We start from the raw sequence: 22,217 nt of genomic DNA, 5'->3' as shown, positions 1-22,217 counted from the left end.
AAAACTTCCCAACGTTTAGGCCATTGGGGCATTGGTGACGGCCAGTGTCCTCGGGTTGGCTGTGCCGCTCCCGAGTCACTGGGCCACGTTTTCTGGGAATGCCCTTTTGTTTACATTTTGTGGGCATGGGTCGAAACACATTGGTGGTAAAGCCCTAGCCCGTTTTTTCCCTGACCCGCTCCTGCGTTTTGTATGGGTCAGGGCTGGAGACCAGGCCAGACTCTCTTCTGGTCTGGTATTTGATTAGCACGGTGAAGTGGTTGGTTTGGTGTTCGCGCTGTGAGACATTGTATGATGGCTCACGGCCGGATGCCGACCACGTGCTTCACCGTGTCAAGGCTGCGGTCAAGAACCGCATTCGTTAGACTTCGTCCGGCTGGACGGGCCAAGTCCGCACCATCTGGTGCGTGCGGGGAGCGGTATGTTTCATCAGAGACGACCAACTGTCTTTAGGTTGTGATTTTGTTTTTTGCACTATTACAGCCTTAAGACTTTCGCTCTGTTTATCTCGGGGCCCTTAGGTCCTTTTTGGTGGGAGCCTTTGCTCCTTGTTTTTTGGGACCCTTTAGGTCCCCTTTTTGGGGAGTCTTTTGCTCCTGGTTTTGGGCCCCTTAGGCCTTTTTTACTAAGCTTGGCTTTTTGCTGGCTTTTGTTGTTTAAGGACCGTTTCGGTTCCTTAGGTCGGACCTGTGAGCGTTTTCGCTCTGTTGGTTAGGACCCTTTAGGTCTTTTTAGTGCATGTTTGCTCGCATGAGCGTTGTTGAGTCCGGAAGTTTCATGGTATAGTTTTCTGTTGTATATTTCCTGCCAGTCAGTTAGGGTCGTACCCTACCATGGTAATGCGTGGGTAGCGTGGCTACAGACTGCATGTCTTGTCTTTGTCAAGTGTCTGTTTGTTCTTGATAGTTAGGTAAAAGGTAGGGAGGCTCGTAGCCTCACTTACTAAGGTGTAGTGTGACTACCCTATCCTGGGATCTTCTTTAGGAGGATCCCGAAACCAAAAAATTAGTATCTGTTCTTTTCAGCTTAATATCTGAAACGCTGTTCATTGAACAGCCAGTATATTAAACTGATTTTTGGATTTGGGCCGTGGAATAGAGGCTTGCCTCGTCCCGGCCACGGGTTGGCCCGGTATAGCAGTACATCCGGGATTCGGCCCACTCCTTCGGGGAACATCAATTAATACAAAAACAGGTTCTGACTACGGTGCCCCGTCGTTAAAGGTTCGTTTCTTTTGACGTTTTGGTGACAGGGCTTTCACATTGAATTACGGTAAATATTAGTAAGTGTGTAAAGTCTTGTTAAATTATGATGTTGGCGTTTCCATTGATTTCCGTTCAAGGTGTAAAAAAAAAAAAAAAAAAAAAAAAAGGCTTGGCCACGACCCCTCTGTGTCTGGTTATAAATGTATTGTTGAGTCTCGTTGCAATATGTTTCTAGGCATCTTCTTCCTTTTCTTATTTGTTATCCCTTTTCCCCCTTGTTTTGCTTCTGATTTGTTTGTTTCCCAGGATGAGTGCTCTGCCACGATTGGTCGCCAGAGGGCGCGCGCCGTAACAGTTGATGGCTTCGCATGCTCATATCGCGTCCGCGCATGTCCTATAAGTTGCCTCGCCGGGGCGATGGCCATTGAATCATCTACAACCGACTGAGGAGACACAAACATGTCTGGCCGTGGCAAAGGAGGAAAGGGACTAGGCAAAGGGGGTGCCAAGCGACACCGCAAGGTTCTCCGAGATAACATCCAGGGAATCACTAAACCAGCCATTCGTCGGCTGGCCCGCCGCGGAGGAGTCAAGCGTATCTCCGGGCTCATCTACGAAGAAACCCGCGGAGTCCTCAAGGTTTTCCTGGAGAACGTTATCCGCGATGCAGTCACCTACTGCGAGCACGCCAAGAGGAAGACTGTCACTGCAATGGACGTGGTGTATGCGCTGAAGAGACAGGGACGCACGCTGTACGGCTTCGGCGGCTAGACACCATATCCAAAAATCAAACCGAACGGCTCTTTTCAGAGCCACCACTATTTCAAAAAAGAGATTGAATCTTGATTTTACTCGATTTCACTTGTCCTTGTCATGTGTGTTCTTAGAGTTTCTTTCCCCTCCCTATTTCCACTGTAAAACATGTCTGGTCTCCATTTTTTGTCAAAGTCGATTAAGTAATAATTACTGGGTGCTCGTCTCAGGATATAGCGGGGAACGTATAGAGGGATCCGTGACATTTTGTTCGCGAATGGGTGTGTGTGATTATTGTCTTTATTACAAAACAAACATAAACAGCAGCCAGGGAAATCCGTATGTTTGTCACTTTTCTTTTAGGGGTGGGGGAGGGGGTGTTTATTGGGGTTCAATTAATCCCAAGTAGGGGGTGGGAGAAATATTGTAGTCTCAACGATCCCAAATGGATTCTGTTGCCGAGGGCTCATAATACTATAGGCTCGGAAAAGCAGCATTTTCGATTGAAATTTAACGTCTATACTTTTTCAACGTACGGAAATCGTGATCACTGAAGCGTCTCCGCTTGGCCCCGAAGCACCCAATCGGAAGATAGCCCATTGTTAGGCTTCCAACCTAGGATGCTATGCGCCGGCCTTAAGAGGCGGGGTCCGTTCGCTCAATCTGCACTCAGTTGTGATCACCGTTCATCAAACCATACCCTTGACCATGGCGCGCACCAAGCAGACGGCAAGAAAGAGCACCGGGGGGAAAGCCCCCAGGAAGCAGTTGGCCACCAAGGCGGCCCGCAAGAGCGCACCGGCGACTGGCGGTGTCAAGAAACCCCATCGGTACCGACCGGGAACCGTCGCCCTCCGTGAGATTCGCCGCTACCAGAAGAGCACCGAACTGCTGATCCGAAAGCTGCCATTCCAGAGACTTGTGCGTGAAATTGCACAGGATTTCAAAACTGAACTGCGATTCCAGAGTTCTGCCGTCATGCGCATGCACGAGCAGCAGTGCAGCGAGCGAAGCTTACCTCGTCGGCCTCTTCGAAGACACCAACCTGTGCGCCATTCACGCCAAGAGGGTCACCATCATGCCCAAGGACATCCAGTTGGCCCGCCGAATTCGGGGTGAACGAGCTTGAGCACGTTGTGTGCGCAAAAAGAAATAAAACTAACGGCTCTTTTCAGAGCCACTACTTCTTCAAAGAGAGATTAAGTCCAATCCCTGAGTTTTCCTTCAAATAAAGAATAAAGGGCCGTTGATTTTTTTCCGAATTATTATTGTTGATATTCTGTCCAAATACATTCCACTTTTGAGTTCTATACGTATGCCTCATCCGAAACGTGTTCCAGGCAAAATTGAATTGTTATGGGCATGGTAATAATGATATATATTTCCTATCTGTTTTGACAATTACAGGTACTCGTTCTCTTATTTTCGTCGGTTTTGCGTTACATTGTATGATTCATTATAAATGGATGGTGCATAAGGGGGAAACAACATTTAAAGAAGTATTGGTGCACTACGACATATTAATTCGCCCTCCGCTGGAGATGACTTTATTATTTCCCAGAAATTCAGTAGACAATAATATTTAAGAAGGACACTTATACACGTGTCAGTCTGAGAAAAAGGCTAAAAATACCCTTGCCGGGGAGGGGGGGGGGGGGTCGTGCGTGTGCGTGCATTGTATAACTATGCACGCATACCGCTTTCTTCACGCATGGGTAAGCGGTCACTGGCGGGAAAGTGGACGATGCATGGGTGGTCAGAATCCAAGCTGTGCACAATAAAAGCCGGCCAAGACGTGCTGGTCTTTCATTCGATCTCACGATCCGATACATTCCAAGTCCTCCAATATGGCTCCCAAAGTTAGCGGAAAAGGTCAGAAGAAGGCCGGAAATACTAAGGGTCCGGTTAGCGCAAACAAAAAGAGGCACCGGCGTCGCAAGGAGAGCTACGGCATCTACATCTACAAAGTGATGAAACAGGTGCACCCCGACACCGGAATCTCGAGCAAGGCAATGAGCATCATGAACAGCTTTGTCAACGACGTGTTTGAGCGCATCGCCAGCGAATCTTCTCGCCTCGCTCTCTACAACAAGAAGTCCACCATCACAAGCCGTGAAGTGCAGACAGCAGTACGCCTACTTCTTCCCGGGGAGCTTGCTAAGCATGCAGTCAGCGAAGGCACCAAGGCCGTCACCAAGTACACGACTTCAAAATAGAAATTTTGAAGGCTTCAAAACCAAACGGCTCTTTTCAGAGCCAACACAGTTTCCAAAAAGAGATTTGCCAGTCAGCTCAGTTCGCCCGATCAGCCCATTTCTTAGGTTTTACAACTAACCTTTTTTTATTCTGTTGTGTCCCTTTCACTCTCTCTCTTTTTTTTTAATATTCTTTTACCCTTCGTGAGGCGAGGGGAGGTAATGCGATTAAAGTTAATCCCTGAGTCTTGTCGTCGTCGTAAACACATAATTTAATTTATGCCACAGCCTTTGTCAATTGGTCATTTCTTTCAATCTCCGGACGAGTGCTTGCATTTTGTTGAGTGGGTTACTATTAAAAAATAAATTAGGATTTCGTCTGTGGGATGTTACAAATATCTAGCAAGAAACCGAGGCCAGTTTTAACCGCCGCGTGAGAGCAACGAATCACTGCCATTGTGCGGAGGCTGGTCGAAAGATCATGGGACTTCTTCGGCGGAATAACAATAAAACGTCTTAAAATGGAGGTAAGAATGTTGCATGTTTCTGTGTTTTATCTAGTGATTCCATTACTTTGAACGACGATGACACAGTTGTAATTTTTTGTTCCCTCGTCCCCCGCGTCCAAAATGGATGCGGTGCACCCAACCGTGCGACGGGCACGCCCGTGTCGCGTGATTGGCTACTTGGCACGCTTCAGCCAATCCACCAGAACGCTATAACTAGTGTCGTGTTTTCCAAGTGGGTTCATTCACACACCACCTTTACTGCAGAGTACATTCATCTTCTGTCACTATACTGTCAAGATGACTGGGCGAGGAAAGAGCGGCAAAGCTAGAAGCAAGGCCAAGAGCAGGTCCTCCAGGGCGGGACTCCAGTTCCCCGTGGGTCGTGTTCACAGATTTCTGCGTAAGGGCAACTACGCCCAGCGTGTCGGTGCCGGTGCACCGGTCTACCTTGCGGCAGTGATGGAGTACCTTACCGCGGAGATCTTGGAACTGGCCGGAAACGCTGCACGAGACAACAAGAAGACGAGAATTAATCCCCGCCATCTGCAGCTTGCTATACGCAACGACGAGGAGTTGAACAAGTTGATGAGCGGAGTTACCATCGCGCAGGGTGGTGTCCTTCCCAACATCCAGCAAGTTCTTCTGCCCAAGAAGACCGCCAAAGTGTCAAAGTAAAGAAAAGAACTTACTTTGCATCCACAAACCCAAAAGGCTCTTTTCAGAGCCACCACAACCTTCAAAAAAGAGATTTGTCGCTGCCTGTCTAACTCCACCTCTACCTTCACTCATAGCCGAAATCAATTTCTCTAATTTTTTTTATAAACAATAGAACACTGTTCCAGATAGAATTCCCACTGTGTCCTTTAACTTAAGCATTATGCAAAATTTTACGCACTGCGTATGTGACCGGCCGGCCGGCTGAGTACATTAGCCATACATGTATGTATATGTATTGTCTTAAATGTTGCCTCATGTAGAATGTGAATGACTTATTCACCAAAGGTTACAAAAATGGACAAATAATGGTGCGTTGACATTTGTTTCCCGTTGTTTCTTTTCTTTCTTTCTCTCTTCAATTAACTCCCCGCGGGACCGCATTGATATTGATACATAAGTATTATAAGCGCAAATGAAAACGGTATGACGAATGTTTTCTTTTCTTTCGAATTTTCTTCTTATAACTTCATGACGAAATAAACAATAAATCAATGAAATAAAATAGTAATTATTACAAAAAGGGGAAATAAGTAAGTGAAAAAATAACAAAACAAAACAATAACCAAGCAATTAAAGGAAAGCGGCAGGCTGGGACTCGAACCCACGGTCGATTACTTTCTACATGTGCTCTCTAACCACTCGGCCACGGAGCTTACTGACAAACTGAAGTATTTCCCCGCCCCTAATGTGGGACCCATTGGCAGGGCCTGAGAAAAACCCAGATGGGAAACGCCGAGGCGCGATGACCGGGAGTGTTGAAGGGCGCCATCTATTGATATGCTTGTCCCGGTACATCGTACGTACGGCATTTAGTGCCGACGCTCTCGCTCACTGATGCATTGATCCCATTTTTTGTCTGGATTAATTTTTTCAACAAGATTTTGGTGAAATATGATCGAGGTGTATGAAAATGCATGATAGAAATATTTTAAGAATGTATATGTCTCTGTTAATCTGAGAAAGCCGGAGATTTCTTGCTCATCTCTCTCTCCCCGGGTTTCGTTGAGTTGCGGTGGACGCGCAGGAGTCTTTTTTTGTTTTCACACCAGGAAACAAAAAAAGGCAAAAATAAATAATAAGAAGAACAATAGCAAACAGATTCAAGCGAATAAGCAAATTAATCTACGCTTCTCGGCCGCTAAGATCATATTTTTTAATATATATGTTATCTTCTTCGCGGCCTTTTGGCTAAGATCAGTATCGTTCTTATTTCGACAGTCAACGCCATCTCGTCATGTCGTAGTCTTCTTTTCAGAGAATACTCGTCCTTTGTCGTGTATCGATTATTGTTTTAGATCGTTGTTGTCGAGTTTTAGATCTTACGGTTTTTCTACGTTTGTCTTAGTTATAGACAAGTAGTCTAGTTTTTACAGATTTTTGTTTCATTTTTGGTGATATTTTGGGTGTTTTTCGTTTTGGTTTTTCGTTGCTGGCTGTGTACGCAGTGCTGTACACGCCAGCCTATTCATTTGTACACGTCTATTGTTTGGGCCGTGGCAGCGTGCACGGCCCATTCGTTTCTACGTGTTTCTTTGTTTAGGCCGTGGCAGCGTGCACGGCCCTATTCATTTGGGTGGGGCTGTGCGTGTGCATAGCCCCGTGAAGTCCTTTGTGGGGGAATTTTTCCTTTCTTAGTGTTTGCGGGGTTGGGACCCGTGTGCTTGTGCTGCGGCTTGTGACCCGTTACGCAGCCGACTACCGCCGTTACACTAGGTGGTGGGTCGGCAGCGGGGAGCGAGCCGTAGCGCGGGTATTGCGGGCCTGTAGGCTCGGGGTTCTCTGCACTACACCGGTGGGGAATTTCGGGTCTGCGGGGCCTGGCCTCCGCGTTCATTTTCTTTCTTATCACAGGTAGGCAGTTGCTACCTGTGATTTATCTTCTTGTTGAGTGAGTCAGCAGTTGTGACTCACTCTTCGTTGTATATATTTAATATAGTCAATACCGTTACAAGCTTGTAACGGTATTTTTTATTTTTGTGAAAGAAATCCAAGTCGGATTTTTCCTTTCCTTTTTTCTTTCTCGGCTTAGCATGCCGTCAAACGGTAGCGAAGCCAGGCGTCTCCGAGCCCTCGAACTTAGTTTTGGGGGCAAGGAGACGTCAAGTGATGTGTTCAAGGCCCTCAAGGGGGTCGGGATTATCCCGGCCAATCACCTTGAGGCCTTGCAACCTCTACCTGGCGGCCGATTTGACATGACGTTCAAATCGGTCGCACTAGCTCGAAAGTTTGAGCCAGTTTTAGACCGGCTTCCAGGTTGCCGTGTTTCATCATTCGGCCTGAAGCTGGTCACTGTCAAGTACGTTGAGATGGACGTGGACGACAATGTCGTCCGGTCCATCTTGTCTAGGTACGGCAGGGTCCACAAGGGAAGATTCCAAACCTACCCTGAGGAACCTGCCGTATTCACTGGCACCCGACAGTACTTAATGTCGGGTGTCAAATCTATACCGTCGGTTCTCCGCATTGGGAACCGCAACGCCTGGGTCGGCCACTCCGGCCAAACCCGGACGTGCGCCCGGTGCGGGGACCCGACACACTCGGCAAACAAATGTAGTACCGTAAGGTGCTACAAATGTTTGCTTGTAGGCCACCCTTCTGGGGAATGCCCCAACAGGGTGGTTTGTACTTTGTGCGAGGAGGAGGGGCATGGCTTTAAGCTGTGTCCCAAATCCTTCGCCAGGAAAGTTCAGCCCACCAAACGGTGGGCTGATGTAGTAGTGCAGGGGAAGTCTGCTCCGGTACCATCTGTTGGAGCGGAATCCTCTCCTGCCAAATCTAGTGGGTTGGAGTCTTCTCCGTCTTCCCCCGAGTCCACGCCCGTTTTGGACGTGGCGGCGGCGGAGAAGTCCAACCCAGCTGTAACTCCCGGGTCTGATTTGTCAGACTCGGAGAGTTCCGAGTCATCGAATTTTGAATTGCCTCGAGCATCGTGCATTCAATGCTCGAGGCAGATAGGCCCTCTGAAGTCTCCGGTCGCGTGGGAATGTTTCCATTGCGACCGTGGGATTTCGAGGGCTATGCCCTTTCATGTGGCCGGCTGCGCAGACTGCACGGGTATTAACACCAAGCCCGTGGTGTCTTGCGACGCCATTGACTGCCAGGCGGCTGCAATAGATAGGGCGGTGGGTTTTTTTACCCGTTAGAGGGAAGAGGAAGATGAAGAAGAGGGCTCGTCATCCCTCTTCTGGCTCCGATTCTCCCTCTTCGGGTGCAGTCCCCAAAAAATCTCGGGGAAATGTCTCTCAGACTCATCTGAGTCTGAGATGAAAGTGGATGAGCCTACAAGCTCATCCAAAACTAGTGCTGTCCCCCGCACAACACCTTCGGGGGACACACAAAACTAGCCGGTCCGAGCCCCAGGGCCCGGATACGGACAAGCGGGTGGGGGACAGTAGTTCTCCCCCCGCTGCCACTCTAGACTCGGGTGGTAAACCGAAAGGTGATCCACCCGAGTAATATGTTCACTTCAGCACACCATGGTCAATTTGCTTTCATTGAACGTCAATGGAATGCGTGACCCCGTGAAGAGGAGACGCGTTTTTAGTCTTTGTCGGGAGTATGATATTTCCTGTCTTCAGGAGTGTCATATTTCTGGCAATGACGATTTAGTTTCTTGGCAGGCGGAGTGGAGGGGGAAGATTTTTGCCAGTTTTGGCACATCTTCTTCCTGCGGGACCGTCATCCTTCTGCCTGCCAAAAGTCCTTTTGAATTTTCTGATCTTTCCATCGATTCTGATGGAAGGATCGTTTCTGGAATTTTGCGCGGTCCGGGGGGAGGAAAGGGTGTGCGATTGTGCACAGTTTATGCCCCGACTGACCCCAGGTCGCGTCGTCTCTTCTTCACGGAGTTGTTTTTTCTTGACGGGTAGTTGTCCTGTTATTTTAACAGGAGACTTCAACTGTGTCCTGGATTTAGAGCTTGACCGCCGTGGTTCAGATTCCACATCTTGTGGGATCGGCGCCGCGGAGCTCGGTCACCTCATTTCCGACTTTTCTTTTAAGGACTGCTGGCGGTCTTTCAACCCGTCCACGCATTCTTTTACATGGCGAAATGCGGCAAACACGATCACTAGCCGGCTGGATCGTATTTACACATCCAGTTCGGTGGGTGTCGTGTCTTGCGGGCATTCGCCATGCTATTTCAGTGACCATGACTGTGTTGATTTGAAATTTAATTTCCCGGAGATTGCCGGCGCCGGTCGGGGTTTTTGGAAATGTAATGTTTCCGTCCTGGCCGACGCTGGCTTTCAAACGGATTTCAGAAAGGCTTATGCGGGCTGGCGGACTCTCAAGGAGGGGTACGGAAACGAACTCCTCTGGTGGGAGGACGTCAAGTCCCGCATTAAGCGATTTATTATTTCCTTTTCTTGCCGGTTGGTAAGAAATAGACGACGGCGCAGGGAGTCACTTGTGGCTGCCCTGCGCTCAGTCGTTTCCGCCCTCAATTCCGGGCAATGTAACCCTGAGGTTCTTGCTCGGCACGAGGAAATTAGAAACGAGCTTGCTAAACTGGACGACTTTGAAGCGGAGGGGGCTCGGATCCGCGCGCGGGTTCGTGACCTCGAGGAAGGGGAGAAGCCGTCCAGGTATTTTTACCAGCTCGAGACCTCTCAGGCTCGGAAGAAAACTATTTCTTCCGTTTATAGTCCTGGAGGGGACATTGTTTCCTCTCCGGAAGAAATCTCGACAGTTTATAGAGATTTTTATCTCGATTTGTTTTCGGCCGAGCCTGTGGAGGTTGAATCGCAGTCTCCGTTTCTGGACTCTCTGTCCAATGTTTTGGACGAAGCTAGCCGCATTGACTTGGACAGCCCACTTGGGCTGCCTGAGCTCGATGTGGCTCTACGTAGTATGGCCAACGGTAAGACTCCTGGTGGGGACGGCCTGCCCAAGGAATTCTACGTGAAGTTCTGGGATTTGGTCGGTCCCGACCTTCTCGGGGTCTTCCGTTGTGCCTTTTCTTTAAATAGTCTAGGTGATTCCCAGCGATTGGGAATCATCACACTTTTAGAGAAGGGTGGGGATCCGCTTGATCCTAGGAACAAGCGTCCTATATCCCTTCTCAATGTTGACTACAAGATCCTGTCGAAGGCCTTGTGCCTCCGCCTTGGTCGGGTGTTGCCCGACATTGTCGGTCAGTTTCAAACTTGTGGCGTCAAGGGGAGGTCCATCCATGATAATATCAGACTCCTTCGGGATCTGGTAGCATTCGTGGATGGGAAGAACCTTGACTGCCTTGTTATTTCCCTAGACCAGCAGAAGGCCTTTGACAGGGTCAATTGGGATTTTCTTTTTAAAGTCCTCGACCGTTTTGGTTTTGGACCTAATTTTAGGCACTGGATAGAGCTGTTGTACACAAACATATCCAGTGCCGTTTTAACTAATGGTTCTCTTTCAGAACCCTTTTTAGTCACGAGGGGAGTGAGGCAGGGTTGCCCCCTCTCCCCTCTTTTATACGTGCTTTTTATCGAGCCTTTTGCTCAGACTGTCATTAAAGATAGCCGTCTTGCCGGTCTGACAATCCCTGGGGCCAGTGGCCTCGAATGCAGGGTTCTGCAGTACGCAGACGATACAACCTGCATAGTTCGGGATTTCAGATCGGTGAGGCGGTTGTTTGGCATCATCGATGCATTTTCTCGTGCGAGCGGGTCTCGCCTTAACTTTGCCAAGTCGAAAGGCTTGGTTTTTGGCTCATGGCCGACTGCCTTCCCGACGAGGTCCCTATCCAGTGGACCAGAGACCCGATTAAAATCAACGGTGTCTGGGTTGGCGGTGGGGACATGGGCCCTATGAATTGGAGAGAGCGGATCCCCAATCTGCAGTCCACTTTGGACATGTGGAAAGGGAGGATGCTCTCTCTTTTAGGCAAGGTGTTGCTGGTCAACACCTTGATTTTAACTCCGTTGTTTTTCTTGGCCCCGGTTTATCCTCTGCCGGTTTCGGTAGAGAGGGTTATTAACCGGGCCATTTTTTCGTTTATTTGGTCTGGCAAGACTGAACTTGTAAAAAGGTCAGTCCTTGTCCAGACTTTAGCTAATGGTGGCCTTGGGGTCACCAATATTCGTCACAAATGTGACGCTTTCTTTGTCAGTGGGTTTAGGGTTTTGTTGAGTGACGATGGTCCTCCTTGGAGATTTTTTTCTCTGTACTGGGCGGCCTCGTCACTCCTTGGGGTTCTCCCCCGTAACATCTGGAGGAATGATACCCCACACGCCCTCCAACCCACTGGGTTTTATCGCCATTTTTGCAGGCTGGTCCTGCTTGTATCTACAATTTCGCCGGATATTGACTGGGGGCCAATTACGGTCCGACAACTGTATGACCTGTTGTCAGGTCAGCAGCCGGTCCAGTGTCCGGCGGTTAGGTGCGATGATTTTCTTCATCTTTTTAAATTGTGTCACTCCTCCAATTTGAGTAACCGCTTGCGCGACTTGAATTGGAGGGTGATATGGGGGGCCTTGAAAACTTCCCAACGTTTAGGCCATTGGGGCATTGGTGACGGCCAGTGTCCTCGGGTTGGCTGTGCCGCTCCCGAGTCACTGGGCCACGTTTTCTGGGACTGCCCTTTTGTTTACATTTGTGGGCATGGGTCGAACACATTGGTGGTAAAGCCCTAGCCCGCTATTTTTCCCTGACCCGCTCCTGCGTTTTGTATGGGTCAGGGCTAGAGACCAGGCCAGACTCTCTTCTGGTCTGGTATTTGATTAGCACGGTGAAGTGGTTGGTTTGGTGTTCGCGCTGTGAGACATTGTATGATGGCTCACGGCCGGATGCCGACCACGTGCTTCACCGTGTCAAGGCTGCGGTCAAGAACCGCATTCGTTTAGACTTCGTCCGGCTGGACCGGGCAAGTTCCGCACCATCTGGTGCGTGCGGGGAGCGGTATGTTTCATCAGAGACGACCAACTTGTCTTTAGGTTGTGATTTTGTTTTTTTGCACTATTACAGCCTTGAGACTTTCGCTCCTTGTTTATCTCGGGCCCCTTAGGTCCTTTTTTGTGGGAGCCTTTTGCTCCTTGTTTTTTGGGACCCTTTAGGTCCCCTTTTTGTGGGAGTTCTTTGCTCCTGGTTTTGGGGCCCCTTAGGCCTTTTTTACTAAGCTTGGCTTTTTGCTGGCTTTTGTTGTTTAAGGACCGTTTCGGTTCCTTAGGTCGGACCTGTGAGCGTTTTCGCTCTGTTGGTTAGGACCCTTTAGGTCCTTTTTAGTGCATGTTTGCTCGCATGAGCGTTGTTGAGTCCGGAAGTTTCATGGTATAGTTTTCTGTTTGTATATTTTCCTGCCAGTCAGTTAGGGTCGTACCCTACCATGGTAATGCGTGGGTAGCGTGGCTACACAGACTGCATGTCTTGTCTTTGTCAAGTGTCTGTTTGTTCTTGATAGTAGGTAAAAGGGTAGGGAGGCTCGTAGCCTCACTTACTAAGTGTAGTGTGACTACCCTATCCTGGGATCTTCTTTAGGAGGATCCCGAAACCAAAAAATTAGTATCTGTTCTTTTCAGCTTAATATCTGAAACGCTGTTCATTGAACAGCCAGTATATTAAACTGATTTTTGGATTTGGGCCGTGGAATAGAGGCTTGCCTCGTCCCGGCCACGGGTTGGCCCGGTATAGCAGTACATCCGGGATTCGGCCCACTCCCTTCGGGGAACATCAATTAATACAAAAACAGGTTCTGACTACGGTGCCCGTCGTTAAGGTTCGTTTTCTTTTGACGTTTTGGTGACAGGGCTTTCACATTGAATTACGGTAAATATTAGTAAGTGTGTAAAGTCTTGTTAAATTATGATGTTGGCGTTTCCATTGATTTCCGTTCAAGGTGTAAAAAAAAAAAAAAAAAAAAAAAGGCTTGGCCACGACCCCTCTGTGTCTGGTTATAAATGTATTGTTTGAGTCTCGTTGCAATATGTTTCTAGGCATCTTCTTCCTTTTCTTATTTGTTATCCCTTTTTCCCCCTTGTTTTGCTTCTGATTTGTTTGTTTCCCAGGATGAGTGCTCCTGCCACGATTGGTCGCCAGAGGGCGCCGTAACAGTTGATGGCTTCGCATGCTCATATCGCGTCCGCGCATGTCCTATAAGTTGCCTCGCCGGGCTGGGATGGCCATTGAATCATCTACACCGACTGAGAGACACAAACATGTCTGGCCGTGGCAAAGGAGGAAAGGGACTAGGCAAAGGGGGTGCCAAGCGACACCGCAAGGTTCTCCGAGATAACATCCAGGGAATCACTAAACCAGCCATTCGTCGGCTGGCCCGCCGCGGAGGAGTCAAGCGTATCTCCGGGCTCATCTACGAAGAAACCCGCGGAGTCCTCAAGGTTTTCCTGGAGAACGTTATCCGCGATGCAGTCACCTACTGCGAGCACGCCAAGAGGAGACTGTCACTGCAATGGACGTGGTGTATGCGCTGAAGAGACAGGGACGCACGCTGTACGGCTTCGGCGGCTAGACACCATATCCAAAAATCAAACCGAACGGCTCTTTTCAGAGCCACCACTATTTCAAAAAAGAGATTGAATCTTGATTTTACTCGATTTCACTTGTCCTTGTCATGTGTGTTCTTAGAGTTTTTTTCCCCTCCCTATTTCCACTGTAAAAACATGTCTGGTCTCCATTTTTTGTCAAAGTCGATTAAGTAATAATTACTGGGTGCTCGTCTCAGGATATAGCGGGGAACGTTATAGAGGGATCCGTGACATTTTGTTCGCGAATGGGTGTGTGTGATTATTGTCTTTATTACAAAACAAACATAAACAGCAGCCAGGGAAATCCGTATGTTTGTCACTTTTCTTTTAGGGGTGGGGGAGGGGGTGTTTATTGGGGTTCAATTAATCCCAAGTAGGGGGTGGGAGAAATATTGTAGTCTCAACGATCCCAAATGGATTCTGTTGCCGAGGGCTCATAATACTATAGGCTCGGAAAAGCAGCATTTTCGATTGAAATTTAACGTCTACTACTTTTCAACGTACGGAAATCGTGATCACTGAAGCGTCTCCGCTTGGCCCCCGAAGCACCAATCGGAAGATAGCCCATTGTTAGGCTTCCAACCTAGGATGCTATGCGCCGGCCTTAAGAGGCGGGGTCCGTTCGCTCAATCTGCACTCAGTTGTGATCACCGTTCATCAAACCATACCCTTGACCATGGCGCGCACCAAGCAGACGGCAAGAAAGAGCACCGGGGGAAAGCCCCCAGGAAGCAGTTGGCCACCAAGGCGGCCCGCAAGAGCGCACCGGCGACTGGCGGTGTCAAGAAACCCCATCGGTACCGACCGGGAACCGTCGCCCTCCGTGAGATTCGCCGCTACCAGAAGAGCACCGAACTGCTGATCCGAAAGCTGCCATTCCAGAGACTTGTGCGTGAAATGCACAGGATTTCAAAACTGAACTGCGATTCCAGAGTTCTGCCGTCATGGCATTGCAAGAAGCGAGCGAAGCTTACCTCGTCGGCCTCTTCGAAGACACCAACCTGTGCGCCATTCACGCCAAGAGGGTCACCATCATGCCCAAGGACATCCAGTTGGCCCGCCGATTCGGGGGTGAACGAGCTTGAGCACGTTGTGTGCGCAAAAAGAAATAAAACTAACGGCTCTTTTCAGAGCCACTACTTCTTCAAAGAGAGATTAAGTCCAATCCCTGAGTTTTCCTTCAAATAAAGAATAAAGGGCCGTTGATTTTTTTCCGAATTATTATTGTTGATATTCTGTCCAAATACATTCCACTTTTGGGTTCTATACGTATGCCTCATCCGAAACGTGTTCCAGGCAAAATTGAATTGTTATGGGCATGGTAATAATGATATATATTTCCTATCTGTTTTGACAATTACAGGTACTCGTTCTCTTATTTTCGTCGGTTTTGCGTTACATTGTATGATTCATTATAAATGGATGGTGCATAAGGGGGAAAAAACATTTAAAGAAGTATTGGTGCACTACGACATATTAATTCGCCCTCCGCTGGAGATGACTTTATTATTTCCCAGAAATTCAGTAGACAATAATATTTAAGAAGGACACTTATACACGTGTCAGTCTGAGAAAAAGGCTAAAAATACCCTTGCCGGGGAGGGGGGGGGGGGGGTCGTGCCGTGCGTGCATTGTATAAACTATGCACGCATACCGCTTTCTTCACGCATGGGTAAGCGGTCACTGGCGGGAAAGTGGACGATGCATGGGTGGTCAGAATCCAAGCTGTGCACAATAAAAGCCGGCCAAGACGTGCTGGTCTTTCATTCGATCTCACGATCCGATACATTCCAAGTCCTCCAATATGGCTCCCAAAGTTAGCGGAAAAGGTCAGAAGAAGGCCGGAAATACTAAGGGTCCGGTTAGCGCAAACAAAAAGAGGCACCGGCGTCGCAAGGAGAGCTACGGCATCTACATCTACAAAGTGATGAAACAGGTGCACCCCGACACCGAATCTCGAGCAAGGCAATGAGCATCATGAACAGCTTTGTCAACGACGTGTTTGAGCGCATCGCCAGCGAATCTTCTCGCCTCGCTCTCTACAACAAGAAGTCCACCATCACAAGCCGTGAAGTGCAGACAGCAGTACGCCTACTTCTTCCCGGGGAGCTTGCTAAGCATGCAGTCAGCGAAGGCACCAAGGCCGTCACCAAGTACACGACTTCAAAATAGAAATTTGAAGGCTTCAAAACCAAACGGCTCTTTTCAGAGCCAACACAGTTTCCAAAAAGAGATTTGCCAGTCAGCTCAGTTCGCCCGATCAGCCCATTTCTTAGGTTTTACAACAACTAACTTTTTTTATTCTGTTGTGTCCCTTTCACTCTCTCTCTTTTTTTTAATATTCTTTTACCCTTCGTGAGGCGAGGGGAGGTAATGCGATTAAAGTTAATCCCTGAGTCTTGTCGTCGTCGTAAAACATAATTTAATTTATGCCACAGCCTTTGTCAATTGGTCATTTCTTTCAATCTCCGGACGAGTGCTTGCATTTTGTTGAGTGGGTTACTATAAAAAATAAATTAGGATTTCGTCTGTGGGATGTTACAAATATCTAGCAAGAAACCGAGGCCAGTTTTAACCGCCGCGTGAGAGCAACGAATCACTGCCATTGTGCGGAGGCTGGTCGAAAGATCATGGGACTTCTTCGGCGGAATAACAATAAAACGTCTTAAAATGGAGGTAAGAATGTTGCATGTTTCTGTGTTTTATCTAGTGATTCCATTACTTTGAACGACGATGACACAGTTGTAATTTTTTGTTCCCTCGTCCCCGCGTCCAAAATGGATGCGGTGCACCCAACCGTGCGACGGGCACGCCCGTGTCGCGTGATTGGCTACTGGCACGCTTCAGCCAATCCACCAGAACGCTATAACTAGTGTCGTGTTTTCCAAGTGGGTTCATTCACACACCACCTTTACTGCAGAGTACATTCATCTTCTGTCACTATACTGTCAAGATGACTGGGCGAGGAAAGAGCGGCAAAGCAAGAAGCAAGGCCAAGAGCAGGTCCTCCAGGGCGGGACTCCAGTTCCCCGTGGGTCGTGTTCACAGATTTCTGCGTAAGGGCAACTACGCCCAGCGTGTCGGTGCCGGTGCACCGGTTCTACCTTGCGGCAGTGATGGAGTACCTTACCGCGGAGATCTTGGAACTGGCCGGAAACGCTGCACGAGACAACAAGAAGACGAGAATTAATCCCCGCCATCTGCAGCTTGCTATACGCAACGACGAGGAGTTGAACAAGTTGATGAGCGGAGTTACCATCGCGCAGGGTGGTGTCCTTCCACCACATCCAGCAAGTTCTTCTGCCCAAGAAGACCGCCAAAGTGTCAAAGTAAAGAAAAGAACTTACTTTGCATCCACAAACCCAAAAGGCTCTTTTCAGAGCCACCACAACCTTCAAAAAAGAGATTTGTCGCTGCCTGTCTAACTCCACCTCTACCTTCACTCATAGCCGAAATCAATTTCTCTAATTTTTTTTATAAACAATAGAACACTGTTCCAGATAGAATTCCCACTGTGTCCTTTAACTTAAGCATTATGCAAAATTTTACGCACTGCGTATGTGACCGGCCGGCCGGCTGAGTACATTAGCCATACATGTATGTATATGTATTGTCTTAAATGTTGCCTCATGTAGAATGTGAATGACTTATTCACCAAAGGTTACAAAAATGGACAAATAATGGTGCGTTGACATTGTTTCCCGTTTGTTTCTTTTCTTTCTTTCTCTCTTCAATTAACTCCCCGCGGGACCGCATTGATATTGATACATAAGTATTATAAGCGCAAATGAAAACGGTATGACGAATGTTTTCTTTTCTTTCGAATTTTCTTCTTATAACTCATGACGAAATAAACAATAAATCAATGAAATAAAATAGTAATTATTACAAAAAGGGGAAATAAGTAAGTGAAAAAATAACAAAACAAAACAATAACCAAGCAATTAAAGGAAAGCGGCAGGCTGGGACTCGAACCCACGATCTATTACTTTCTACATGTGCTCTCTAACCACTCGGCCACGGAGCTTACTGACAAACTGAAGTATTTCCCCGCCCCTAATGTGGGACCCATTGGCAGGGCCTGAGAAATACCCAGATGGGAAACGCCGAGGCGCGATGACCGGGAGTGTGAAGGGCGCCATCTGCTTGTGCGTGCATTGTATAACTATGCACGCATACCGCTTTCTTCACGCATGGGATTAAGCGGTCACTTGGCGGGAAATGTCAACATGCATGGGTGGTCAGAATGTAAGCTGTGCACAATAGAAAGCCGGCCAAGACGTGCTGTCTCTCATTAATCTCACGAGCCGGAGATTCCAAGTCCTCCATTGGCTCCCAAAGTTAGCGAAAAGGCAGAAGAAGGCCGGAAAACTAAGGGTCCGGTAGCGCAAACAAAAAGAGGCACCGGCGTCGCAAGAAGAGCTACGGCATCTATCTACAAGTGAGAACTGTCCCCGACACCGGAATCTCGAGCAAGGCAATGAGCATCATGAACAGCTTTGTCAACGACGTGTTTGAGCGCATCGCCACGCGAATCTTTCTCGCCTCGCTCTCTTACAACAAGAAGTCCACCATCACAAGCCGTGAAGTGCAGACAGCAGTACGCCTACTTCTTCCACGGGGAGCTTGCTAAGCATGCAGTCAGCGAAGGCACCAAGGCCGTCCCGTCACCAAGTACACGGCTTCAAAATAGAAATTTTGAAGGCTTCAAAAACCAAACGGCTCTTTTTCAGAGCCAACACAGTTTCCAAAAAGAGATTTGCCAGTCAGCTCAGTTCGCCCGATCAGCCCATTTCTTAGGTTTTAAACTAACCTTTTTTTTTATTCTGTTGTGTCCCTTTCACTCTCTCTCTCTTTTTTTTTAATATTCTTTTACCCTTCGTAGAAGAGGGGAGGTAATGCGATTAAAGTTAATCCCTGAGTCTTGTCGTCGTCGTAAACACATAATTTAATTTATGCCACAGCCTTTGTCAAGGTCATTCTTTCAATCTCCGGACGAGTGCTTGCATTTTGTTGAGTGGGTTACTATTAAAAATAAATTAGGATTTCGTCTGTGGGATGTTACAAATATCTAGCAAGAAAACCGAGGCCAGTTTTAAACCGCCGCGTGAGAGCAACGAATCACTGCCATTGTGCGGAGGTGGTCGAAAGATCATGGGACTTCTTCGGCGGATATAACAATAAAACGTTCTTAAAAGGGAGGTAAGAATGTTGAATGTTTCTGTTCTGTGTTTATCTAGTGATTCCATTACTTTGAACGACGATGACACAGTTGTAATTTTTTGTTCCCTCGTCCCCCGCGTCCAAAATGGATGCGGTGCACCCAACCGTGCGAGGGCACGCCCGTGTCGCGTGATTGGCTACTTGGCACGCTTCAGCCAATCCACCAGAACGCTATAACTAGTGTCGTGTTTTCCAAGTGGGTTCATTACACACCACCTTTACTGCAGAGTACATTCATCTTCTGTCACTATACTGTCAAGATGACTGGGCGAGAAAAGAGCGGCCAAAGCTAGAAGCAAGGCCAAGAGCAGGTCCTCCAGGGCGGGACTCCAGTTCCCCGTGGGTCGTGTTCACAGATTTCTGCGTAAGGGCAACTACGCCCAGCGTGTCGGTGCCGGTGCACCGGTCTACCTTGCGGCAGTGATGGAGTACCTTACCGCGGAGATCTTGGAACTGGCCGGAAACGCTGCACGAGACAACAAGAAGACGAGAATTAATCCCCGCCATCTGCAGCTTGCTATACGCAACGACGAGGAGTTGAACAAGTTGATGAGCGGAGTTACCATCGCGCAGGGTGGTGTCCTTCCCAACATCCAGCAAGTTCTTCTGCCCAAGAAGACCGCCAAAGTGTCAAAGTAAAGAAAAAGAACTTACTTTGCATCCACAAACCCAAGGCTCTTTTCAGAGCCACACAACCTTCAAAAAAGAGATTTGTCGCTGCCTGTCTAACTCCACCTCTACCTTCACTCATAGCCGAAATCAATTTCTCTAATTTTTTTTATAAACAATAGAACACTGTTCCAGATAGAATTCCCACTGTGTCCTTAACTTAAGCATTATGCAAAATTTTACGCACTGCGTATGTGACGGCGGCCGGCTGAGTACATTAGCCATACATGTATGTATATGTATTGTCTTAAATGTTGCCTCATGTAGAATGTGAATGACTTATTCACCAAAGGTTACAAAATGGACAAATAATGGGCGTTGACATTTGTTTCCCGTTGTTTCTTTTCTTTCTTCTCTCTTCAATTAACTCCCGCGGGCCCGCATTGATATTGATACATAAGTATTATAAGCGCAAATGAAAACGGTATGACGAATGTTTTCTTTTTTTCGAATTTTCTTCTTATAACTTCATGACGAATAAACAATAAATCAATGAAATAAAATAGTAATTATACAAAAAAGGGGAAATAAGTAAGTGAAAAAATAACAAAACAAAACAATAACCAAGCAATTAAAGGAAAGCGGCAGGCTGGGACTCGAACCCACGGTCGATTACTTTCTACATGTGCTCTCTAACCACTCGGCCACGGAGCTTACTGACAAACTGAAGTATTTCCCCGCCCCTAATGTGGGACCCATTGGCAGGGCCTGAGAAATACCCAGATGGGAAACGCCGAGGCGCGATGACCGGGAGTGTTGAAGGGCGCCATCTATTGATATGCTTGTCCCGGTACATCGTACGTACGGCATTTAGTGCCGACGCTCTCGCTCACTGATGCATTGATCCCATTTTTTTGTCTGGATTAATTTTTTCAACAAGATTTTTGGTGAAATATGATCGAGGTGTATGAAAATGCATGATAGAAATATTTTTAAGAATGTATATGTCTCTGTTAATCTGAGAAAGCCGGAGATTTCTTGCTCATCTCTCTTCCCCGGGTTTCGTTGAGTTGCGGTGGACGCGCAGGAGTCTTTTTTTTGTTTTCACACCAGGAAACAAAAAAGGCAAAAATAAATAATAAGAAGAACAATAGCAAACAGTATTTCAAGACGAATAATCCCTTTCCGCGCTATTGTTTAATATTAATCGTTATCGCTTCTCGGCCTTTTGGCTAAGATCATGTGTTAGTATCTGTTCTTCCAGAACGCCTTTTTGCAGCTCCGTGATCTATCTTCAAAAACTGGAGAGTGGAGGTCCCACCTGTGACCAAACCTACACAACTGTTAGATAAGTGAACATAGATTATTGTAGTCATCTTTATTTTTTCATATTTTGCATTTTGAGAGACATTTGAAGGGTTTTTAGTTCCATTTTTTGCTGCCTCGTGTGTGCGGAGTACGCCACACGACAGCACCTTCTTTTATTGTAGTTCTCTTTTGTTCTGGTCTTTTGTTCGGAGCCGTAGCAGCGTGCGGCTCCCATACCTTAGCTTTACGGGGGGCGTGGCAGTGCGTAGCCCCGTGTAATTCTATATAGTAGTCTATAGGCATTTTGTTTGTGGACCGTAGTATAGCTTTCTTTTTTGTATATTTCCGTCCCATCTGAGCAAGTTGCTCAGATATATATATAGTTCCAGTAGCCCCCATTCTGTATATTACTCCCTTTACTTCTTTCCTGAGCAGGTAGCTCAGGGAGCATTTTTTTTTGGGTAAATTTTATAGTAGTAGCGAGTAGCTACGCCCCATATTCATTGTATATACATAACGTCCTTTCCCCGTGCAGATAGCCGGCCCATTTTTTGTTACTTCTTTCGTCAGTCAGCAGCTGTGACTGACGCCTATATTTTTCTCTGTTTTTCCATTTTCAATAGAAGAGAGTATTTTCGAATCACCATGGCCGACGTCTGGCATAAAGACAAGGCCTTGGAGGTTAGGTTTGAAGATGTTACGTCAGCGAAGTCGGGTCTTTGACAAGTTCAAGGAATAGGCATCGAGGCAGCTCAACCTTGTCGGCGATGCAGCCCTTACAAGGGAATAAATTGAAGTTGTTTTTAAGACTGCCCGGTATGCAAGGATTTATCCTAAAGTAGCAGACATAGATGGGTGCCACTGTCACCAAGTTTAATGACATTGTCATTGTTACAGTCATTATGTCAGTATGGCATCCATGACAGCATTGTTAGAACACCTAGGCAAGTTGGCCAAGTTCTCGCAGGGAGATTCACCACGTATGGGGACAACCCACTGTATTTAATGGTACCAGGCAGTACAGGATGAAGGTGACCTCCGCCATTCCAACAGTAATTAGGATAGGGGATCGTAATGCCTGGATTTCCTATCCCGGGCAAGTCCGAACTTGTGCCCGTTGTGGCCAACAAGGACTATGCCCGAGATTGCAATAACATAAAGTGCTATAAATGCTTGCAGGTCGGCCAGTGGCAAATGAGTGCCCAAACAGTACAAAATGCACCATCTGCGAGGAGG

General features: G+C 47.5%; 2 protein-coding genes, 2 non-coding genes and 7 pseudogenes across 4 annotated transcripts; all 11 read left to right on the top strand.

Moving 5' to 3' along the window:
• Positions 1-973: 973 nt before the first annotated feature.
• Positions 974-1,166, top strand: LOC115917787. The gene has a single exon (XR_004064995.1). It is a non-coding gene; the product is annotated as a U2 spliceosomal RNA (small nuclear RNA).
• A 498-nt stretch (positions 1,167-1,664) lies between these two features.
• Positions 1,665-3,087, top strand: LOC115924047 (annotated as a pseudogene).
• Positions 3,088-3,805: 718 nt separating this feature from the next.
• Positions 3,806-4,174, top strand: LOC115924613 (histone H2B). The gene has a single exon (XM_030987461.1). It carries the CDS (start codon positions 3,806-3,808, stop codon positions 4,172-4,174), a length of 369 nt encoding a protein of 122 aa, XP_030843321.1.
• A 785-nt stretch (positions 4,175-4,959) lies between these two features.
• On the top strand, positions 4,960-5,337 carry LOC115924307 (histone H2A). Its single transcript, XM_030986608.1, has one exon. It carries the CDS (start codon positions 4,960-4,962, stop codon positions 5,335-5,337), a length of 378 nt encoding a protein of 125 aa, XP_030842468.1.
• Positions 5,338-12,826: 7,489 nt separating this feature from the next.
• Positions 12,827-13,019, top strand: LOC115917788. The gene has a single exon (XR_004065064.1). It is a non-coding gene; the product is annotated as a U2 spliceosomal RNA (small nuclear RNA).
• A 495-nt stretch (positions 13,020-13,514) lies between these two features.
• On the top strand, positions 13,515-14,926 carry LOC115923105 (annotated as a pseudogene).
• A 719-nt stretch (positions 14,927-15,645) lies between these two features.
• LOC115923690 lies at positions 15,646-16,013 on the top strand (annotated as a pseudogene).
• Positions 16,014-16,794: 781 nt separating this feature from the next.
• Positions 16,795-17,174, top strand: LOC115923457 (annotated as a pseudogene).
• Positions 17,175-17,957: 783 nt separating this feature from the next.
• Positions 17,958-20,055, top strand: LOC115924961 (annotated as a pseudogene).
• LOC115920919 lies at positions 19,325-19,703 on the top strand (annotated as a pseudogene).
• An 830-nt stretch (positions 20,056-20,885) lies between the features above and the next one.
• Positions 20,886-21,097, top strand: LOC115917782 (annotated as a pseudogene).
• Positions 21,098-22,217: the final 1,120 nt, after the last annotated feature.

This window comes from Strongylocentrotus purpuratus, unplaced genomic scaffold (assembly GCF_000002235.5).
Source record: "Strongylocentrotus purpuratus isolate Spur 01 unplaced genomic scaffold, Spur_5.0 spur5_contig_105, whole genome shotgun sequence".
NCBI lineage: Eukaryota > Metazoa > Echinodermata > Echinoidea > Camarodonta > Strongylocentrotidae > Strongylocentrotus > Strongylocentrotus purpuratus.
The sequence above is the reverse complement of the archived record's forward strand: the minus strand, read 5'-3'. Positions and strand labels throughout refer to the sequence as shown.